Here is a 24,673-nt window from a genome sequence, read left to right on the forward strand (position 1 = left end):
TCAGTCCGCCAATACATTAATCGGTTCTAGGGCTTAAATTCCTTACTATTTTAGTAAATATCAAGAAGTTTATACTATACAATAATTTTAAAAGTTTAATATTCAATTTTTTAGTGATTTTAACAATTATTGAACATAATTGAAGGTAAAGTGACTAGTTTAATGCGCGGCATCCAGCCTCATAACACAGCAAACAGGCGTTAGTCTCTCTCTGTTTTCACTGGAGGTAACATCTTGCTTGAGACTCTCTTCAACTAAACGCTTTTTTTCTGTGTTTCCAAGCAAATTATTGGTCATTTTGAAATATATTTTACATATTGACAATATATAATGCAGTGCAGTGTTGATTTAAAGAAAATATCTTGAATTACACCGAGAGAGCTAAAATTTTATTGGTGAAATGGCGCCATGGGGTGACTTCTCTTCCACCCCAATGCCTTCTCTTCTTCCTTCTCCTCCACCCCCATTCTAAATCCCATCATCATCATCATCATCATCATCATCCAGGAGCCTTCTACATACACACCTCAAAGTAAGTGAACTTTTCTACCATTTTTGTTGAATTTAGGAAATTTTCAGTGAGCTGGAACCAATTACCCAAAAACCCATTGAAACAATGGTTTCGGTTAACGAACTTTTCGGTTAACGAACGACCTTCTGGAACGGATTGAGTTCGTTAACCGAGGGGTCACTGTATAGTACAGTACAGTCAGTTCTGCTACAACACGATAGTTGTGTTCCTGTAAAACCTCGCGTTGTAGAAATTCGCGCAATAGAAATAACAGGGCTTATGGAGAAAATAGGGTTAGATGCAGATTACTTGAAATCGAAAAAAAAATTAGTAGTTAGCCTAACACGAAGGATAGCACAGTCTAAATAAATGTTACATTCCTTACGTTCAAAATGTTTGATAACATCAAGCTTCTCTTCAAGTGTTATAGCCTTTCTTTTAAGATCACCACCGGGAATGCGATCACCAGAACACTTCCTGGAGATATTCTTCTTTTCCATATTCACAGTTAATACCACAAAATTGGAGAAATAGTAAGCAAAAATCACTGAGGATGCTTCAAAACAACCCACGTGTTTCAACTGATCGTGTGATGGAAACAGAGAGCGTGGGTGTAAAACGCTATTAGTCCGCACTGTGAAACATTATTTTTATTTATTTTTTCATTCAGTATTTATGGGAACAGCTAAATTTGCCCCCCCAAAAAAAAGGATGAAATTTATAAAGTCCCTATCAAATAACACTTCACAAACAAAACACATGAATCAATTGAACATGTGATGTCGAACGTGAACTGTAAACACTGTATAACCCCGCTCCAAGCGACGGTACACTTAAAACATTCGAGTGGAACAACGCTACAGCCAACACGCATTCGCGTTTTACAAATATCGTTCTTCTATTCATTAATTGCATTATAGCCAATTCGCGTTGACAAAACACGCGTTGTAGAAGAAATAACTGTAGTTATAAATCGAGCTTTTATATTTGCAATACGGGGTACGTAATTATTTTAATTATTTAAAAATAATAATACTGTAATGTGTTTAAGTAAGTAATAACATATTTTTAATTCTGGAGTTGGGTTAGGTAGAATTTAGCCTACTGGAGAAAGCAACTGTGGGATTCATTACCATACGGGAGACTTAAACTTCACATCTTGGATAGGGGATGATTTTTTTTAGCCATTTTTTCAAATAAAAAAGTGCGTCGACAAAGCTAAGAAAAAAACCTAGAAAATCAAGACGTGGGTTGGGTCAAATGATGAGCAGGAAAGGAGGATGTATGCAAGAGCCAGAAACCAAGCAAAGATAGAATGTAGAAGGGGTGAAAAGGAGTTCCAGAGGCTGGTTGCAAGCGAGGTCAAGTCAAACCCAAAGGCGTTTTACCGCTATGCAAAGTCGAAATTAAAAACGCGAGTAGGAGTATCAGACCTGAGGCTTGAAGATGGTAGTTACGCAGATTCTGACCAGGATAAAGCTGAGGCATTGAATCTAGCGTATTGCCAGATACCCAAAGAATGTTCTATACTACTGAGGGTATATACAAACACTTGTTGTCTTTAAAAGTAGGTTCTATTCTCGTACGGGAGATAATACAGTAGGACGCGAAAGCCTGTGGGCACGCCACCAGGACTCGGTCTTGACTACTTCTACATCTATCTATGTATTACTACGCGCTGGCCTATACAGATGCCAGCATTCACAAGCTGAATACATAAAGTATAAATGTGATAATTTATATACATAATAGGGTGCACAATAAATAGAATATTACATAGAATTAATACATGTTCTGTAATACTTTACTATACATAATTAATGGAGTAATATAAGAGTAATATAATAATATACAGCTGAAGGTACTACTTTGTGTCCATATATATCATACATTGAACAGCTTCTTTTCCTTGGTGTTCACAAGAGAGGATGCGATCCACCTTCCTGCGTTTGAGGACAGACGGTTCGACACAGCACTGACCCATATTGTGTTCACAGAAGAGGGTATTAGAAATAAACTGTCAAAGCTAAAGGTCCTTAAGAGTCCCGGCCCTGACATGGTGCATCCTAGAGTGCTAAGAGAGTTGTGCAACAAGCTTGCCTAGCCCCTGAAGATCCTGTTTTGTAAATGCCTGGATGAACAAAAGGTCCCCAGTGATTGGAAAGTGGCTTATGTGAGCCTTATCTTCTAGAAGGGCGATAGTCACTCCTCGAACAACTATAGACCGGTGAGCCTGACCAGCATAATATGTAAAGTACTTGAGAGTATTATCAGAGATGCCGCGATGGAACATCTACTACGAAACAACCTTGTAAAGTATTGCCAACACGGTTTTATGCCGGTGCGCTCCTGCTCAAGGTATTGGATATTTGGACCCATATTCTGGAACGGGGTGGTAATATCGACAATATTTACCTAGATTTTGCCAAGGCTTTCGACAGTGTACCCCACGAAAGGCTGAAAATCAAACTGGAAGGGTATGGAATTCAGGGAAATGTCCTAGCGTGGATAGAAGACTTTCTACATGACCGCAAGCAGTGTGTGGTGATTAAAGGCACGAAATCATCATCCGTACCTGTCACAAGCAGAGTACCACAGGGCAGTGTATTGGGCCCGCTGTTGTTTGTTTGTTTTATAAATGACATGTCTGACGTTGTACAATCCTCCATACAAATGTTTGCCGATGACGCCAAGTTTTTTCGGGAAATCAAGAACCAAGCGGACTTTGATGAGCTGTAGAAGGACCTCTGTGGGCTCCAAGAATGGTCGAAGAAATGGCTGCTGAGATTCAATGTCACGAAGTGTAAGAGGATGCACCTGGGGCGTACCAACGGTAAGGAGGCGTATCATGTATGTCCCAACGGGATGAAGAAACTGCATTATTTGAGACTGTGTGTGAGAAGGACTTAGGTGTGTATGTTGACAATGAGCTGAAGTTCTCGGGCCATTGTGAGAAGAAGGTAAATCAGGCAAATAAATTATTTGGTCTTATAAGAAGGTCGTTCAGATATCTAGACGGTCCGTCCTTCATAACGATCTTCAAGAGTAAAGTGCTTCCCCATCTGGAGTACTGTCACCCCGTCTGGTCCCCGAGATATGCTAGGGACTGTCAGTTGGTTTAAAATGTTCAAAGGAGGGCCACCAGACTGGTGCCTGCCCTTTGGCACCTCAGCTTCCCTGAGAGATTGGAGCACCTGAACTTGCCTAGCTTATATTACAGAAGGGCAAGGGGCGACCTAATAGAGGTGTATAAGCATTTCAAGGGCGCTACTCAGTCGAGTGTCCTTACTTGGAGCTGGCGGACGCTCACCCCACAAGGGGTCATAGCTCAAGATTGAAGAAGCCGCAAGTCAAGAATACTTTGAGGGCAAACTTTTTTGGAGTGAGAGTTGTGAACTCTTCGAACAATCTACCAGAAAGTGTTGTGACGGCACCGAGTGTGAGCTTTTTCAAGACAAAACTTGACCAACACTGGAGTGGGTTCAGGTACATTCAGGAGCCGGTGCATGCCCAGTACTTGCCAACAGTGCGTAACAGAGACGTGACCGTTCGCCCAAGCTGCTAATGAGCCGATCAGTGGTGAAGAGGATAAAAGTAAAAAGTAAGTAAAAGTCTTATAAGTAAAAAATATGGTATGTATATGCACTGCTAAATTATTAATGGAAGCATTGTACATATAAATACATATTATTGGAAAGGAGAACTACAGTTGTTCTAAATAAAATACAGTGTACAGTAGATATAAAAGGGCAATACACCTCCTCCCTCTGGAAGCAGTTGAAATTTCCCAAATGTCCCACCTTCATTTCCTTGATCACTACCACACTATCTTTCCTCCCTCAATATTTAGATATCAGTTTGCAGTATTAAACTTTAAAGGAGAGTATTGTACATCGTTACATAAATATTGATGTAAAGGAGAACTACAGAATATGAAGGACAACTGTAGAGGACCACATCAGCAGTGATGAAATTATTTAGCATTATAAATTATAAATGCTGGAGTTTGAAGTGGAAAAAAAATGCCTTTGGTTTGAGGCTTTTGGATATATGAACCCTGAATAAGTAGCAGTGTACTGTATGATAGTTTGAGTTGTATTGGTTGGCAAATATGATTTAACATAACAATGCCATTCACTGAATAGCATGCTTAAAGATTTCCATGCAGTAGAAGAATATGGTCGTTATTTATTGATATCCAACAGAAGCAGTGCCAAGAAAAGGTTAGTGATCATATTAAAAAAAGGTTCAAATTAGAATTATTAATATTTTTTTCAATAGATAAAATGAGAGTTGGATTGTAGTTAATTTGGATATATATACTGTACTCAATTACTTACTTAAGGCTTTGTCTATGGCCCATTTGTTTCTTTTATTATTGATCAAGTTCTTCTGTATCCTGTTAATTCTGTTTCATGCTTATTTAAACAAGCATCTCTATGAATTTTGGGATATGGTGTATTTCTGACTTTCTTCCTCCAGACTACACAGTAGAGACGACAACTATGGAGGCACCAGAGAGTGCAGTGGTGGATGCTGCTTACAATGGTACTCACTATGCCATCATGGAGACAGCTCACTCGTTTAAGAGCTCGACTCATGAGCAGACATCCCCTTCCTCGGCACATCCACTCGCCCCTCAAAATTCTGTGTCAAAAGCACGAGAGCAGCAACAATGGATTTGGGTGGTTTAGATTTGATGGGGCTGAGAGTGTTAAGTAAGTCCTAACCCAGACTCGCTGGCCTTAGTTCTGAAATTACCCCTGAAGGGAAATCTTTAAATTGTCTTTTAAGACTTGGAGACTGACAGAGGCCTTACAGTAGCAGCGACTTTATTAGTTTCTTGAAAAGCTTTGAAATATGATGGTATACAAGACTCTTATCATCACAAGTCATTAGAATCACCCTTATGCGGGGTTTCAGAATTCTGGCTCTTTTCCTAATGTGGCGTGATATTTGGGTGTCATATAATGTACAACTTATAAGTGATATGGAATAATGTCAGAAGTAAGTGTTTGGGAGTTCATTTGCATTTTCCTGTCAAGCGTTCAAAAATTAATTCATCTTGTACTGTATAATAATTCTTACCTATCAACCCTTCTATCTTCCATTTCTAATTAAAAATATCCTACTTTGAAAGATATTGCTTAAGAGGGATGATATCTTTGAACTTCCTCAGAAATTTGATTTTGACAATGAAATTTTTTTATTTGTTTTTCTGGTCTGATTAGTAAAAATGTTTTTTTTTTTAGAGCAATATACAGTATAGTCTGCATTTATGCGGTCAATTGAACCCATAGAGGCCCGCGTAAAACGAGAAACGCGTAAATGAAGTAACAGAACATATGGGATTAATTGAAATAGAGACTGGGCCGACCCCCAAACTCCACTTTTTCCGACACAATATGGACGTTGTAGTCAAAATAACATCTTAATTTTATGATGGTGTATGCACACAATTAATAATTCAGAGAAATATCAATAATATTAAGTTTTTTAACACTTACCTTAGTAGAAAAGCTGGGTCGGCACACGTGGATGGCGGCTGGTTCCAAGGCAGGGGGCAGATTAGTTGCCCTCCGGTGAATCACTTTCACTTTCACTACTCGCAGAGGTTTGCAGGGCCTCCCAGACAAACCTCTCAAAGTTCATATCCTCACTGTCAATTACACTATCACTGACTTGGGCTGGCTGTGGTTGTGGTGGGTTACGGGCGAGGAAGTCCTCAATACTATGTTGACGACTAGCATTGATGTTGTCGAGATAGGTCTGGATATACGGCTCCATAACTTTCGTCAGATGGTTATTAGACACTTCATACCGATGCTTGTCTGAGTCGTTGTCAAGGATGAGCTTAAGTTTCTCCCCCAACTCGATGATTTCCTTCACATTATCATGGCTTGGTCCAGGTAATTCAATGTTTTTCTCTGGTGGTGGGGGGTCCCGCGGAAGCCATTGTGAGTTGTGAGGGAAATAGCGGGCAGAGAGAACTGAATACGCGGACTGAGAACAATGAGACAGGCCCTGCTAGGTCAGCGACTTCTACCCTCCGGTGGCAGGGCACGTCATGTTACATTAGACCAATCACAGCTAGCGGCGGAGGGAATGCGTGAGTGGTAAGGATGCGTGGCCCAATCACAGTCCGATACGTCATATGACGTCAGCGATAACGTAAGAGCGGCCTAATGCGCACCACTCACAGCGCTGCTTCCCGCGTATGGTCAAGAATGTACCGCGAGGGTAAAAAATGGCACGGCGGTCTGGTCCTCTCCAGCCGCTCTCAGTGTAAATGACCAAATTTACCGCGTAATTCAAACATTTTCATTCTGGCAAGGCATCGCGTAAATGACCAAACGAGTAAACAAAAACCGCGTAAATGCAGACTATACTGTAATGTATATACTGTAACATATACCTGTATATATAGTACTGTACATACATACAATAATATGTATTTTTTTTTTTTTTACTATTGTCCTAAAACCAGGTACTTCATGTATTACAGGGCTGTGTACTAAGGGCTTTTGTACAGTACCTCCACCAAGCCCCCACAATGATTGTTAATCTGAAAAGAGGGAGACTTGAGGCACCAGTTGCCCTTGAGAGACTAGGTGGTCTTATTAGAGCCAAGTCTACCCTCTCAGTTATTTGTTTTCTGTTCAGTTCCTGGCAGAGTCCAAAAGGTCAGTTGCAGCTGACTGACATTCCTGTTTTATTTATATTCTAATATTTTACTAAAGCTTTAGAAATAGCTGTAGGTGTTATACCAGTTGGACAGATATTACAACTTCCATATACAGTATTATTATGTAAGATTTGTTTACTTGCTGGAAGTGGTAAGCCATAGCAGTGTTTATGACTAACTCGTACAAATATTGTGCATTAGGCTGCCTATTATTTGGTTTGTTGATATTCCCCAGATGGTCTGCTTAAGTTGAGCCACCACATGAACAAGAATAGCTTTGAAATTGGTGAATGTTTTGAAGCAAACATCCCCCATTCAGTTTTTATAGACCTATATGTCACATTCTCCCATTTCAATACCTGGGGAGTTGAATATGCTTGCATTTGATATTGATGAATTAATTGTAAGTAAGTCCTGTGGGGGTCAGGAACCTAGACCACATAGGTTGTAGTTAGTCAACCGGTGCATTTTCAATTGGCATAAGATTTTAAATTCTCTTATTACTAAATCTGAGGCACCTCAACCCACTTATATTATTAAAATTTATATAGGGTAATACAGTTACTGCTTCTAGTCCTGTTTGATCTTGGGATCATAGGTTTCATCTGTGTTTGAGAATCTCTTCGAAATTTGTGCCCGTGCCCGGAACGGAGAGATATTTCATAGAATTTCTCGGAATGCTAAAAAAAAAAAAAAAAAGTGTCTGGCTATTGGAGAGCTTCAGGAATCGGTGATTCCGGCTAATGATAACACTACTGTATATAGCATCATTACATGGCTCATGTCTGCTCCAGGATATTTGAAACAGGTTGGGGAAAATCAAAATGTTTTTCATACTTTCCTAGAACTTTGGTCTCAAGTTTATGATGTACATGTGTAGGACTGAAAGGGTTGATGTTATGTTTATCAACTCAAGCTGTTTATAAGCAAACCAAAAAACGTTCACTTCATTTTTTTGGTATTAAAATACCATACATGCATAAAATTAATTATTGCATATGTGAATTCGTGAACAGTACTTGTATTCAGAACTCTCTTGAAAAGAAGTACAAGTGTGTGCTATTTATGAACCACATGTTATATTATTTAAAAGTTAAGATTATTCCATTACAGTACAGTATTGTATTAAATTATATCCTGGTATTGTTTTTAATTTTTTACATTTTAGTTTGAAATACTGTACATTGCTATTCAAATTGTTATGGTATACTTCTACACATTATGTGCTGCTTTGTTACCATAGTGTACAACACATCTTCCCTAAATTTTATTGATTGCAATTCACTGTAAAGGTTGGATGCATCAAAATTTGGTTGAGGATTATATTCATCAGGCAGAACTGAAGTGAAAGGGAAATGAGGGCTTAAATTCCAAAACCAATATCGGTACTTTTCTTCCTCCATTTTTTCAAAGAAGAGTTCATTCTTGGAAGGAGTATTGTACAGTATATTTTGTGTGCAACACACTAGTCATTACCGATACTATACTAATAAACAGGGAACTTCCAATTATTTTCCTTTGTGGAAAGCTAGAGATGAGTTTTATGCTGCAGATGTGCTTTTATGTTAAGCTAATTGTAAGTGCCAGAGCTCTGAATATACAAATAGATGCAGTGGCTAGGGATAATGTAGGTTTGGTGAAGAATTAATTTTTAGATAATTCTTTGGGGAATTTGTTTTTCCTGTCTGGTAATTACAATTTCTCACCATTTGTTTCATTATTTCTCAAGAAGGCAAGTACTGTTTAGTGTGGATGCTCTCTCTTTGGATTGGGACTATTTGGCCCATATATATCTTTTAACTCGTTTTCTCAATTGTTTGAGATAATGAAAAAGTTTAAGACATTTCTGAGACAGTCTTGAAAACTCCATTTTGATCTACAGTAGCAGGAATTAGTTTTCCTATCTGCTTAAGCTTTTTCCAAAGCCACCTGTCATCCAGTAATTTTTTTACTTGTTTTGACCCAGAGATATGGTAGAGATAATCCTTAGTACTCATATACAATTTTATAAACTTCATGTTTGGGTTTTCTAGGGTTAGTATATTTCTCTAGTCTTTTAAATGATATACAGTACTCTAGTTTACTTTTAAGTGTAGAGATAGGTCATAAACAGGTTTATTGGTGACAGTAGAACTCTCTAGTAGATTCCTTCTTAACATTTCCTTACTTTTGCTTTTATCCTCTTTGCCACTGATTGGCTCATTAGCTACTTGGTAAATCCCATCTTTGTTTCTAACCTGTACAACATATACAGTACAAGAATATGATTAAATTATCAAAAATGGTTTCAATCAAATCATCTCTGACATGGCATAGGTTATCCCTTGTAGATTAGGGCTCTGGCTGCCGATGGGTTTTCTTTCCTGGAGGTCTCTGCATAATGCCAGATCTCTATAGGGATAAGAGAATTAAGAGTGATAACAGTGGATCAACTCTCTTTGGCAATATACAGTACCTTATATCTGTCCAATGCTTAGTATTTTGTAGAACCACCTCCTTTCTCTTGTTATAACTGGCTTAAGATTACAGGAGCTGCATGACTTTGGGGTATTAACGAGATATGGAGGATTGATTCAGGAATCCCTTTATTTATTTTTCTAATGGCCACCCAAACTAGAGATGATCATCATGATGGAAGGAGGCTAGTATCTCTTACCTTTATCCTCTTCGCCACTGATCGGCTCATTAGTTGCTTGGGCAGTCGATCACGTCTCTGTTACGCACTGTTGGCAGGTACTGGGCATGCATTGGCTCCTGAATGTACCTGAACCTACTTCAGTGATGGTCAAGTCGAGTCTTGAAAGAGCTCACACTCAGTGCCATCACAACACTCTCTGGCCGATTGTTCCAAGAGTTTACAATTATTTCTCCAAAAAGTTTGCCCTCACAGTTTTCTGGACCTGTGTCTTCTTTGACCTTGAGCTGTGATCCCTTGTGGGGTGGGCATCCGCCAGCTCCAGGTGTGGAAACTCAACTGAGTAGTGCCTTCTGAGATGTTTATAACATCAATTACATCCCCCCTTGCCTGTCTGTAGTATAAACTAGGCAGTTGCAGGCACTCTAATATCTCTGGATAGCTGAGGTACCAAAGTGCAGGCACCAGTCTGGTGGCCCTCCTTTGGACGTTTTCAATCAACTGACAGTCCCTAGCATATCTCGGGGACCAGATGGGGTGACAATACTCCAGACGGGAAAGCACCTCACTCTTGAAGATGGTTACGGGGGACGGACCGTCTAGATATCTGAACCACCCTCTTATAAGATTTTATTTATTTTTTTATTTTTATTTATTTATTATTATTATTTTTTTTTTAATGGCCTCCATCCTCCCCTAATAGCCATACCTTCGCTGCCATTTTATTACCTTAAAATTAAATATCCTAATATATAAGGAGCTATCCTAGCTGTGTTGAGTTAGTTGAGTCGCAGATCTATGCAGCATTCAGTGACTGTTGCCTCATAGTCAATATCTACAACTGTTGTCGGCCTTGGGGCCGATGCTCTCGTTCCCCTGAGGCAGAGCAAAGCCAACCTTTGGAGAGAGAGAGACAGTTGACATCTCATCCAGGCTGTAACATAACTTCTGGGCTGCTGCTTCTGTTCGGATAGCACCTCCGCGAGTCTGGCGTAGAAGCATCTTGCACTTGGTCCCATCCCACCAGAGGTTGTGAACACTAGAGGAGTGAAGCTGCCTTGATCAATGTTCTGAATTCTCTCCCCATATGCCCTTATCTTGTCGTTCTCGTTCCTCCTGTGTGCAGCATCGAGAGCTAAGTTACGGTGACATGCGGCCATGGAATAAAAAATCCTGATGTCGAAGAAGGCTCGCTGTCCCCGCGTCCAGAATCCTCGAGCACTGACGTCAACACAGGCTTCATTGGATATGTTTGAAGTCCTATTTTGGAAATTCTCACCTTCCAATGGAAGGAGGGTCGGTTCTACCCTGACATCACGGCAGATTTCCTTCAACATATTTGCTGTGAGATCCCTTACTTCATCATGCCTCATGCATATGAAGCCCCCTTTCTTGCACACCATGGCGTGATCGACGTCATAGGAAGAGCAAACCTTCTACTGGCTTACCATACCTTAGAGCATTGGCATCTGTAAATTCTTGTTTATTGAAACTGAAACCATTTGCCCTTATCGGTAACATAGTTCACCAGTTCGAGGCACCCACCTTCTGCACTATAGCTACTTTTTTTTTTAAATCCTTTGGTACTTGCAGCAACAGCTGCTGCAACTTATCACTTTGGCCGTGCTGTCGTTCTGTCGTAATGGACCTTCGAATCTTGTTTATTTCACTGGTATCCACCTCCCATGTTGCGTTCTGAGCTATTATGTGGTCAGTGAGGGCTGCCGTGAGCTTAACTGAGTTTTGATGATCGGTGGCAGCAATCTCCTCTGGATTGGTCAATCCCGTTCCTCCCAGTCTCGGTGGTAGTGCAAGGAGTGATCTTTCTGCTGGGGTTAAGTGAGGGTGTTTCACTAATTTGGGAATGAAATTGACGATGATAGCTTCTTCCCGAGGGTGGAGGAGGGGTCCGATATCAGGGATAGTGTGCATCAGGTAGTTCCAGCGATGCTTCACTCCATGGGTGAATGCCGCATGTGGCTCTGTGTTAGCAATCTTAGACAAAGCTTGGATTTCCCTAACCCACTCATTCACCTTTCCCGTTATATACTCGGTCTTGAAGTCCGTTGAGCCGATTACTGCGCCTAGGTGTCTTTGGCCATCCTTTGTTATTTTGACCTCACTTCCACCGAACACCTCCATTGCCCTTTCATACTCCATTGCCCTTTCATAATGTTCTGGCTTCACAATGGGGAAGGACTTGTTGGCATTTGGGTGGTACCCTATTTGTGGACCTCGTGATGTTACCAGGTCCCACCACCTACTAGTTAAGTTGCTTGATTCACCTTGATACACACCCAGATCCTTTTCATATTCGGTCTCAATTAAGACAGTTTCTTCGTCCCATTGGGACATGTGAGACTCCTCCTTACTGTTGGTTTGACCTAGGTGCCTCCTCTTACACTTTGTGATATTGAATCTTGGCAGCCATTTCTTCGACCATTCTTGAAGCTGACAGAACTCTTTCTATAGTTCTTCACAGTCTTTTTGGTTCTTAATTTTGCTCCTTTGTTTTTGATAGTCTTATCTAGGGCTGTTTTGAAGCCGAGTACTGTACTGTTCTTGATTCCACAGCTTGGGCTGCTAGATTGTTCAATAGATCTACCACCCTCCATTATGTGACAGAATCAGTAGCAAGATGGTTCGGAAATCCTAATTTCGTCCTTCCTGCCTTACAAATACTGGGAAAGTTCATATAAGGAACTCTTTTTCTCATTAAATCGGAACTTAAAAACTAAACTTGTGAGCATTCCTATCTGCGGGAATGAATGTAAAATCTTTCAATATATTAGCCCAGATTTCTAATTCAGAGATCATTTTGGGGCAAATATCAGGCCAAGAAAGTGTAGTATCACTTTCCAGAAACAATGAATGATTACCCACAGTTGCTTGGCCTTCCTGTCTCTTTGTAAGTGTTGAGAGATCATGAAGTTTAGAAACATTTTCATAAAATACCTTGAATAAGGAATCCACAGACTCAGATGTGGTTGAAAACAAAGAAGACTTCTATCTTACCAATGTTACCCAAGGCCTGTTTGGATCATCCTTACATTCAATGTTAACCATCAGCTGATTGGCAGTCGACCAAGACTTTTGCCCCAGGTGGAAGTGGTTGCCAAAATGGGGACAGGATGAAGTCAGTCTCAACAGGTTCTCCCTGCTCTGGTAACTGAACACTATGATTAGAGCCAACTTCCTCATCCTGATCCTGGAATCCACTAAAATCAGACTGATTAGGTAGAGGTTCTTGTAATCTTCCTACTACCTCATTATCTAGAATATCCAATGACCTACTTTTCTTAGCAGAAGTAGGTTGGTCTAATTGGGGATTAAGTCTCTTACCTATCACCCATAATTGTAAACTTTCTGCCAACTTGGGATCTTTCCAGTGTTTTACATTTAGAAATTTACTCTTCAAGGTTTTGTTCCATCTATTTTAAGTTGGATCAGCAATAATTCTTTCTTATCTCCTGCAGCTTGATTAATTTTTAAAATTTGATCGTAACAGACTACACAATCCAATGGTGACAACAAGTTGTCTGAGACACAGCTGCTATGAATTATGCAAGCCAAATGAGGCTCTAACTTGGTAATCCAAGTGGCTCTACATCCTTTATAATTACTGGGTGAAACTACTTCTACTGAATTCACATCCTCTACTGATGGACAATTCCTTGTATGTAGTGTATGAGCTGAACTTTCTAGTCCTTGTAGCTCGTCACTCAACACTAGTTCCCAGGGACAGTTCCATTGTCTCCTCCATCATCCAGCAGTCCAGACAACTGTCCTTCATCCTCCAGTTGCTCATCATTCATCTAAACTAGGAGGAACACTATGAGTCACATTGTATCATCACAAGGGAGATAACATTTTCTCCCAAACATAATCAGTATGACTCGTAACAGTGATATTTTAGTAATTTATTTCATTAATATCTCTTATTGTTATAGAAGTCATCAGTGTGACAATCATAAACAACTAACTCACTATATCATACACCTCTCCCTTCTCATATCTCAATTATCCCTCAGCTCAATGAACTTTGTTTCTTAATCAAACTAACTTCATTTAGAGCATTTATATTTTGAGGGATCTTCAAGTTCTCTATTTGTTGCCAATCAGGATGCACAGACATCACCGCTTCAATTAATTAGCTTGAGCGAAAATGCCTGAATGAGGATTGTCACCGGGAAGGGTTGACAGTGCTGAGCTGCTACCATAGCGCTCCATTGGCTGACATCGTTCACCATTACTCTAGCAAGATGTATTGGGTTGAGAATTCCACCCTGAATGGTTCTCATATAACCCATATTAAGGATACAAGGTCCATCCCAACATAACTCTAGATTGCTAGTAAGGCCGGGAGGACAGCGTCCGGAAGGATCACTAAGGCTAGCAGTCTCGCTAAAGTTCGCCTGCAAAGGCTGAACTCGCGACTGAGGACATGAATAAAAAAGAGTTATGAAGAGAAAAACTTAACTCTGGCCTGCATGCTGAGAGTAATTAGAAAACCCAGGGCAGAAGCCCGAAAAGTTTTGTGAACTAACATGAGAAGAGGGAGAGAGATGGCCACATATACCATGGTATTATACTAGCACGTGTATAATTGGGACAAAGACAATTTTATACAGTATATATATCTATATATATTCTTTCAGTGAAGACGAGCCCGGAAGGGCGAAAAACAACGTCATTCACTAAGTGACTTGAAAGCAGAGGATATTAGTCACTAACGATCTACCGTCTTCATAATAGAAGACTCGCTGTGGTCGCCACACTGACCAGACCGTATAAGAAATTGTCCCAAACATAATATCTGAGAGACATAAACAAAATAAAAGTCACTCGATTTCCTCACTGCTAAGATATATAAATACCAAATATAAAATCCTCATGGCACTTAGTATTTCAGCTATTACACCACAAATTAGCGTAGCCCTCTTTGTGCGCATTTACAGCTGATTCGCCAGGCAAGAAGATGACGGTAGCAATGCGTGTGATGGAGGGTGCGGGAAGGGGTTTTGATAATTGCAATTAAATGCCAGGTAGTGACGTGTCCTCCTAATATTACGTATCAAGTAATTATTAGATGTTTTAATTGCCTGTATGTTGGCCTGGCGAGTTATTGCTAGACATTAACATACCTAGGTATAAAGCTAGAGGTCACATTCTGGATTGAACAAAAAATGAAGGTGTGGGAAGTAAATTCTTAGTGAGTCGAACAATTGGGTGGTGGACATAAGCAATTTCACCATAATTCCCATATTATTTAGATTTATTTGGTGTCATGTTAATAAAATATTGTAAACTATTCAAAATTACCCCTCCCCCCTCCACCCACAAAAAAAAAAAAAAAAATCACATTCAATCCCCAGATAAATTTGTGTGGTACAGGTATTAAACTTTTGGTGCTTTGATTAAATAGGCGAACAGCTGACCACTCAGCAAGCCCCGACACTTGCCTTTCTCCAAATTGGTGTATTGGTGTCACCCAGAGGATAATTATGAGAAGGGAAGGAGCTTTTTATGTAATACAGAACTACAATACTTTTATACAATATCTGTGTTACTGTATATTTTATGTATTATGTACAATATTTAGTGTTTATTATAGTAGTTTTGAAGCAGTTTATGCAAATTTTTTGCATTTGAAAACAAACTTATTATTTTCATTTAAATAAATTAAAAACTTTTATTGCACTATAATTCATGATATGGTATTTCACAATGTTTTCTGGTATCTAACCGCGAATTATTGCGACTCCACTGTATACAGTACAGTATATACAAGTCATATGTAATCAAAATTTTCTTCATAGGGTCTGTGATTAATACTTGGAACTGAATAGAAAACAGGATTGACCTGAAATTAAAGATGACAGACAGTATGCTTTGGTATCTTATGTGCTGAACAGGCAGACTCTCCCCTGAAAAGACCTCAGTGTCTAGAGAGTGCATTTATTTCACTAAGTCTCCCTCTTATTGTATGATGGGTAGGGAAGGATGCCTGATATATCCAGAGACTAACAATCAATCATGGTTGACTTAATGTGAGCTAATCTGACCATACAAAACTTTCCAATAAACTTTCTTGTATTATGAGAACAGCCTATCTATGGTTTTAGCCAGAAAAATTGGATTTTGGGATCAATCCTCCATTTATTTATATTACTTCCCAGATTCTGAGTTTGAACATTTCAGAAAATTTTAGATTATGATGAGTTCAATGGTCTGCAGTTGATATTGCTTGTTGATTCTTATTGTGAAGGATTTAGGTAATGCCGTGATATACACCATAATTCATTAGAGGATAAAAGTAAGTAAATGTGTGATTAGCACATTACATGTATAAGTAGAATATGAGTGATGCTGGAATAGTTAAGATAAAGGCACAACATAGCAAAGTTTCAGGTAGTTGGAGGAGGGTTAGTGAAGGAAAGGGATGATTAATTTGGGTGATGATAGATCTCCAAGAGACTTTATCAACAAAAAGTCTTCAGAATGAATGTAAAATTTTGTTAGAACATGTATCTTTTTTAGATGAAATGTCAAAGTCATAACTAGAAGTCGGATGGACTTTTTGAGCCTGTTCCATAACTTTTGAATCACTCAAGATAATTTAACAAAACTGCATACAGTACACATGTACAATCATTAGACAGCGTAACTTGACCATGAATCTAGTCTTTACTTCAACGGTAGTTGTTAGTGTAGGTAGTACCTAGAAGTTTAGAAAGAGAAAAATATAAAGTACAGTTCAAATATTAAATTGCATAAATTCATAAACAGTTGAGAACAGCAGACAGACTTTGAGATTAGGTTGAATAGACAGAAGATAAATTAGAGTCTGGCTAGTGAAATGGACTTCGAAAAAGGAGATTTGAAGAATTCATAGAGGGAGGGTCTTGGGGGTCTGGACCCCCCCCCCCCATTTTAATAAAAAAATTCAAATACTTTTTCTTTAATGCAGTATTATACTCAGGCATTTTTGTATAGTAAAAAGTATTTACTATTGACCTTAGAATATCACTCAATATCAAGTGTACATGTCCTCAAAATACCCATGATATTGGTCAGAGTTCTTAAACTTTCTGGGGGCTTCGAGCAACCCGCCCACCCCCTCCCTCCGAAACCCCCCAGCTGGAAGGGCTCCCTCTGCTCGCCATGTTCCCCCACCCACAACTTCTTGGACCCCCCTCTTTATATACCTGATCCACCCCTGATGCAATGACAGTTTTCTGGTGTATTCAGAATGTAAGGAAGAATGAGCAAAAGTGGGGGGAAGGTGCTAAAACAATACTGTACGTAAAATACTCCAAATAGAGGATAAGTTGATACTAAATTATAGAATGTTGAAAAACCTTTGCCAGTAGAATGCAAACAGTGAAGTTGACTTTTAATAAAGAGGCTGGAATGAAGTAGTATGGAATGTATAGTGCATAATTCAAGATGACTAGATGATATGGATATGTAATTAGGTAAATTTTTGTGTGTGTGTTTATGCTATTTGACTGCAGTGAGTGAAAGATTAGATGTATCGCAGAATGGGAGTATATTGATGAGCAAAGAGAGCAAGTGTGAGGGAGCATAACAGGTGCAAGGAGCAACAAACAGAGAAGGGAGGCACTGCAATCAAGTATGAGATATGCCATGAATCCAGGATATATGTAAATTAGGGGAGTGTAAGTAGTAAAGACTATACAGTATTGATTAGAGATGAGCCGGTGTTCAGAATAAGACATGGTATGACCAAAACGTTTATAGGTGAGGGAAGCTAGTTTTAGGAAATACACAATACACCATAACTTAAGAATTGGGGGAATTAGTGAGACATGTTTTTGAAGTGAGAAAAAGCATTATGGAATTTATATAAATTTTATATCAATGATGATACTAAAACCTATACTTTAGAATTGTGGAAGAATTGAATTTTAGTTACAATGAAACAATTGGATGATTTGTTAAAGATCAGTGTTCAGGTTGTGTGAATGTGCCAGGTACTCCAAAATGGATGTAGAATGGCACAAAGAATTCAAATTTAGTCAGTTGAGCTGAAATGAGTACTGTTGTGAGGAAGAACAAAAATAAGTGTAGGAATCAGTGAGAGAGTATAAATAAAAAGGATGTAATGTTAGGGAAGTGTGAAGAGAAATACAAAATTCATAGCATTTAAAGAAATTTCTGTAGGGAATACTTAGTTGTACAGTAACAGTAGAAATATGGGAGAGAAGGAAGCAAGTTTTTGTTTAAAATTTAGTTGAATAATATATTCCATTAATACATTCAATGTTTCCTGCAGCATTTGAAAGGTAGCTGAAGTTGAAAAATTGGAGAATAATAGTGTAGAGTATCTGTTTTTCCTAATTAAGCTTGTTTCTATGGATCTTTAGACTGCACACATCTAAGTTGGAGTTTCCCATTTCAGAATATGCTTATTCTCCCATGAACAATCGGAGCTCTGAGTCACAAATCCAGTCATCCGTTGCCCCTGTGGTGGCAAGTTTTAGTGTTATTACGGGTGATTATGGTAGTGGTGATGGAGGTGAAGAGTATGCTAAGGCTCTTTATGATGAGACAGAAAAAAACAGTGGCACTGATAAGAATACCATGAGAGGAATATCATTTGATGACTTTCCTTCTAATAGAGTATCAGTGACGAACATGGTGAATGATTTTCCTTCTCATGGATCTGCTGAAACTGATATGCTAAACACTAGGTGTGAAATTCATACAGCACCAGCCTCCAACCCATCCAGAGGAGCATCAGGACCCTCCATTGGCTCCCTTGCTCCTGTACCTGCACCTCTACCTGGGTATTCAGGAACAATGGGATGCCTTGATGCGCACTACCCACGCTGTCTTATGGGACATTACTTTTAAGGTGAGGGTTTAATGAGGGATGCTATTTTTCAGTACCTCTATGAACTTTATTTGATGATTTTGTACTGTGTGGACAATTATGAAAATTTATTACTGTATATATTAGCATGTACAAAGATTCGATTGAGTTGTTTGATACAGCATAAATACAGTAGTACAGTATGTCGACTTACTGAACATCACACTTCCAGAACATCATAGTGAGCTGGAATAGAAATTCTCTGGTAAATATTATGTAATTCAATCAATACTGGAATAAAAAATACAGAACAAAGAATATGTAAACTCATTGGCAAAGCATGACAGGTTATAGTACGCATTAGTGCAGTTTCAGGGTTTGTAAACGTTCAGAATAATAGAGCACATCTATTTTGCAGAATTTTATTTAAAGACCCACATAATCTTGGTTAGTACAGAACTTAGCCACAACATATTAGTTTATTGTAGTACTTGGCAAAGGAAAAAAATCTATGTAAGGGAGATTTTTATATCAACAGCGAAAGGCTTTAACTTTATGAGGAAGAACAGTACTGCACTGTATATAGTGTATTAGTGTGTTAAATACCTGATCCACAATGTAATTTGACTACTACACATTATTGCACATTCCATATATTAACAGTATTTTTTTAATATAATAAGGCCACTGCAATAGAACCCTAGGCAGTATATGAGGTTACAGTTTTAGGAGGAAGGGAGTATACCACCTCGTCAAAAACTTCACTCTGTTAGAATTTCTATTTTTCTGGATTGTCCAGTGTGACATTGAATCTGGAAAGGTGACGTACTACAGTACCTTAATGCTAAATTATATTATTGAACAGCAATGATGAAATATTGGCACCACACTTAAGACAACTGTACTTATAGTACAAGCACTTTTTTTTTCTTTTTGCATTCAGAGCATAGTAAAGCATGCATCTTTTTAAACCTTTTCATTTATTAACACCGCTATACTTTCAAGTCTCACTTGAGAAGCACTCAATGCATTTGTTGGAATATTTGCATGTTAAATTTCTTATCACATACATGAAGTTCATTTGTTTGCATGAAAAATTATAAAATTATATGAATCAGGTGATAGTTTCTCCAGCAAGTTCACATTGAAGCAAGCATTTGTAAAACATAAAGAAGGAGAGGAGCGGGACTACAGGTATAGGAATCTATGAAAGGTAATACAGGTTGACAATTCCTTATCCGAAATCCTTGGGGGCCAGATGCATTTCAGATTTCGGAATTTTTCAGATTTCAGAATGGTTAGGTTAGGTTTTATTTATTTTTTATTTTATTTATTTTTTATTATTATTATTTTTTTTCCAGGGATCAGACCACCCGGGTACAGGTCACCGACCCACATTGGGGCCTGGGGGGGGGAATGTAATAATAATAATACTGTACAGTATTAATAATAATAATTCATAGGTCTAGGTTGTGTTTCTCACTTTTGATCTTTTTTCATTCTTGTATTTCTTTATTATTATTATTATTATTATTATTATTATTATTATTATTATTATTACTATTATTTTATTATTACAGTATTATTGTTATTATTATTATTATTATTAATTTTATCATTATTATTATTATTGTTATCATTATTATTTTATTTTTGTGTATTTTTTATTATAAATTTTATTTGCGATGAATAATTGTTATTATTATTATTATTATTATTATTATTATTATTATTATTATTATTATTATTATTATTATTATTATTATTATTATTATTATTATTATTATTATTATTATTATTACATTTTTGCCCCCCAGGCCCCGATGTGGGTCAGTGGCCTGTGCCCGGGTGGGCTAATCCCTGTTTAGAAAAAAAAAAAAAAGTTTTGCTCCCAAAAAAACCTTTCGGATAAAGGGTTGTCAACCTGTAGGGAACTTAAGATGTGTGCCATCCCAGCTTATCGTTAGTACGCATATATTTACACCTCCTTTACTAGGATATATTGAGTGTTTAAAAGTGATTTTTAAACTGTATTTAAGGATATTGCTTGAATGGGAACTTCCGTATATTCTCCATTGCCATAGTCAGATAATATAATCTCTTGGTGCTCTTAAATACAGGCCAAGATGTGTATAATGAATTAATTGAGTTCTTAATGTGCGTTATTACTGCCAGCTACCTGGGTAACATTTTAAATAATTTTGGATTTCTTATACAGTATTACCCCGCTTTATGCGGGTTTTTTTACGCGTTTCTATGTTTACGCGGTACCCCGCCAGACCCGGAATGCTCACTTTACGCGGTGCATCTACTCTTTTACGCGGAGAGCGGCGGCTGGCGGTCATCACGCGCCGTGCCATTTTTGGATCCAAACCTCCAGCCATCTCTCCCGCCATCCCGCCATGTTGGGTAAGCGGCGCAAGTAGGTTGCGCAGTGTATGTCTTTGTTGCGTTATCGGTGACGTCATATGACACCGTGTATAACGATATCCATTGTTCCATAAGAATGGCTGCCACCGGACCATCACAAAGAAACCTTGCATTACCTGGACCCAGCCGCCCTAAGTCAAATAAGATATGACGTGCCCTAAGCTATGAAGTTAAATACAAGATCATCCAAGAGTTGGAGAAAGGAATAAGACAGGTTCATTTGGCGCGCCAGCATGGTGTGAACGAATCTACGATCCGGACAATCAAGAAGGATACAGCCAAGATAAAAGAACACATGAACATCACAAAGTCTACAGGTGCTTCTATGATCAAGTATTGCCACAACAAGGTGCTTCTCAAGACAGAGAAGTTACTTGTGAGCTACTTGATTCGTCAGGCAAGACGGAACATGGCGGTCGAAAAGCGCTCAATTCAGGAGTACGCACGTGAACTGTACGCAGCAGTGTCACGTAAGATGGGAATTGCAGAGCCCAAACCCTTCAATGCTTCCTCTGGGTGGTTGCAGAGGTTTAAGAAGAGGAACAAGATCACCAACATTAACATTGGTGGTGAAGAAGCTAGTGCTGACCGTGTTGTGGCTAGGGATTTTCCTCCGTTTTTACGTGAGATTATGGAGGAAGGACAGTACACCGATGACCAGGTGTTTAACATGGACGAATCTGGTCTTTTTTGGAAAAAGCTACCTTCCAAGACCTTCATTGTGAAGAATGCCAGCAAGTGTCGGGGCCGGAAGTTGCAGAAGGAGCGCATCACCATCCTGTTTACCACCAATGCCTCCGGTACCTGTAAGCTCAGGTTATCGGTGATCCACACAGCACGCAAGCCGCACGCCTACAAGAGCATGGACATGACCAAGCTAAATGTCCACTGACTGACCGCACGTAAGGCGTGGATGCTCTCTGCTCTGTCCCTCTACTGGTTTGATGACTGTTTCGTTCCCGACGTGAAGAAATTCTGTGAGCAAAAGAATGTTCCATTCAAAATTTTGTTGCTGCTTGACAACGCACCAGGACACTCGCCCCTACTGTTGGATCATCACCCCAACGTAAAAGTGGTCTTCCTTCCTCCCAACACTACGTCATTAATCCAGCCCATGGAGCAAGAATTAATCTGCAATGTGAAAGCTGCATTCTCTGCAAAGAAGTTTAAGCTCCTGAACAACTATGCAAACACCAAGGATGAGTTGCGTAACCTGGGTGACACTGATAGCAAGAGCGAAGAGGACGAGGAACAACAGTTGGCAGAGCAAGAAGTACTTGTGAAACACTTTTGGAGGAAATTCAACGTCAAGAAAGCTGTGGACTTCTTGGTGGAGGCATGGGATCAGCTGTCTGTAGCAACGGTTTGTCACGTATGGAGACATGTGTTGCAAGGAATCCCAGGTGGGAGGCAGAGTCAATCTGTGACTGGTGAGGTTCAGACTGTTGCAGTAGCAGTGGACCTTGCCAGAGAAGCTGCGCAGAGTGTTACAGCTAAAGGCTTCTCTGAGACCACCAACGACGACATTATGGAGGTGATAAGGGATCCTGATGTGACTGCCGACGAGATGTTAGAAGATGAGGACATCAGTGAAGATACAGGCGGTGCGTCATCCCGAGAAGAACGCAAGTTATCGCATGGTAATGTAAGGGGTGCCATCGAGTGTGTTGAGAAACTGAAGCTCCTCCTTTCCGACGACCCTGACGATAACCGGTATGAAGTGTTCACTACCCAGCTGTTGCAGATTATGGAGCCCGACAGCAAGGTGTATCACGACAACATCAACACTAGCCGTCAACAAAGCCTTACCGAGTTCTTCACCCACAACCCAGCACAGCCAGCCCAAGCCAGTGATAGTGACAGAGACAGAGACAGTGATGGTGACTTTGAGGGATTTGTCAGTGAGGCCCTGATAAGTGTGGATGACAGTGATGGTTACTCACCTGAGGGCCAGTAGCCTGCCGTCTGCCTCGGAACCAGCCTCCATTCCTGTACACCAACCCATCTCTTCTCCTAACGTAAGTGTTAAACCTAACCTTGATTTTTTCTAACCTAACCTACCATGACATATGTGTTAAACCTTGATTTTTCTTTTACCTGGTACAGTATATTATTCTCTTATTGATATTTCTCTTCTATATTATGTGTGTGTGCATTCCATCATAAAGTTAAGATGTTATTTTTACTAAAACGTACGTATTGTGTTGGGAAAAAGTGGAGTTTGGGGGTCGGCCCAGTCTCTATTTCAATTAATCCCATATGATCTGTTGTTCACTTTATGCGTTTCCCGCTTTACGCGGGCCTCAGTGGGTTCAATTGACCGCGTAAAGCAAGGTATTACTGTAATGAAAAAAGTGTGAAATCTATAAATAAATTATCTATAAAATTGTTTCAAGTTTTCTTGGAAAATATATTTCAGTTATTATACTCTGGAGGATAGCCAAAGTGTTGAATTACTTTACAAAAAATAAGACCCCTTTAAATGCCCTCATTTACATAGAAACAAGAGCGGATAAAAAAATTTGCTGATCAAAAGTATGCTATTGCCACAGTAGTAGGCTCTTAATGTTCTATTTTTTCTTCCTTGGATTTGAACTTTGTAACGTATATCTACTATGGTTTTTGTTAAGGTTGTAACATACCGTTATGTTAGTAGACGACCATGATTCCAGTAAAACTACGATTTTGTCTTAACTTTCTTTAAATTTCATATTACAGTATTACCCCGCTTTACACGGTTTCACTTTCTGCGATTTCTCATTTACGCTGTACCTTGCCAGAACTGGACTTTCACTTTCTGCGGTGCATCTACTCAAATACAGTGAAGTAAAATTTTTTTTTTTTTTTTAGCTCATAAAATTCATACAAATTACCCGGCCAGAATATAATTTACATTGCTGGAATTCTTACAATATGGTGATCATTTTGAATATAAACATCATGGATTTTGCATTAGACATACAAATTTTAGATCTAATGTAATAATTTGGTTTACACAAAGCAAATATTTTATCGTTTGTGCAAAATATATGAAGTTTACATTCAAAATAATCCCTGACCTGCAAGGAATCCAGAAATGTCAATTATATTATCCTAACTTTAATCTGAGGTATTATTTATTACTAAAAATGTAAATATACTATTTTCTCTCAATCTTTTCTCTGGTAGGGAGGTAAGTTAGGGGGTGGGGGTATGGAGGGAGGGAGGGAGGGACTGACCCAGCTAGGGCAGCGCTGGGGTATTTTGATTGACAGATAGTGTCCTTGAAGAACATTTCTTTGTTTATTTACTAAAGATATTTGTTTTAGCTCATAAAATTCATACAAATTACCCGGCCAGAATATAATTTACATTGCTGGAATTCTTACAATTTGATGATCATTTTGAATATAAACATCATGGATTTTGTATTAGACATAAAAATTTTAGATCTAATGTAATAATTTGGTTTACACAAAGCAAATATTTTATCTTTTGTGCAAAATATATGAAGTTATATTCAAAATATTCCCTGACCTACAAGGAATCCAGAAATGTCAATTATATTATCCTAACTTTAATCTGAGGTATTAT

The 24,673-nt window shown here is 38.9% G+C and overlaps 1 protein-coding gene across 7 annotated transcripts in view; it reads left to right on the forward strand.

Annotated features, from left to right (window-relative positions):
- Positions 1 to 24,673, forward strand: part of LOC121867260 (ankyrin repeat domain-containing protein 10-like) — a 197,253-nt gene that overhangs the window by 128,011 nt on the left and 44,569 nt on the right. For 2 of the 7 annotated variants that reach the window (XM_042367120.1, XM_042367121.1), the window contains exon 6: positions 18,257 to 18,712. The exons of 2 other annotated variants lie outside the window; for them this stretch is intronic. In XM_042367120.1, coding sequence (XP_042223054.1) covers positions 18,257 to 18,711 — 455 coding nt within the window. In that variant the 3' untranslated portion in view covers position 18,712. Of the gene's footprint in view, positions 1 to 4,993; positions 5,230 to 7,016; positions 9,817 to 18,256; positions 18,713 to 24,673 lie in introns of those variants that run through there. 3 more of the 7 variants (XR_006089104.1, XM_042367123.1, XM_042367122.1) reach the window with 3 other exon arrangements.

Source organism: Homarus americanus, unplaced genomic scaffold (assembly GCF_018991925.1).
Source record: "Homarus americanus isolate GMGI-L3 unplaced genomic scaffold, GMGI_Hamer_2.0 scaffold6317, whole genome shotgun sequence".
NCBI lineage: Eukaryota > Metazoa > Arthropoda > Malacostraca > Decapoda > Nephropidae > Homarus > Homarus americanus.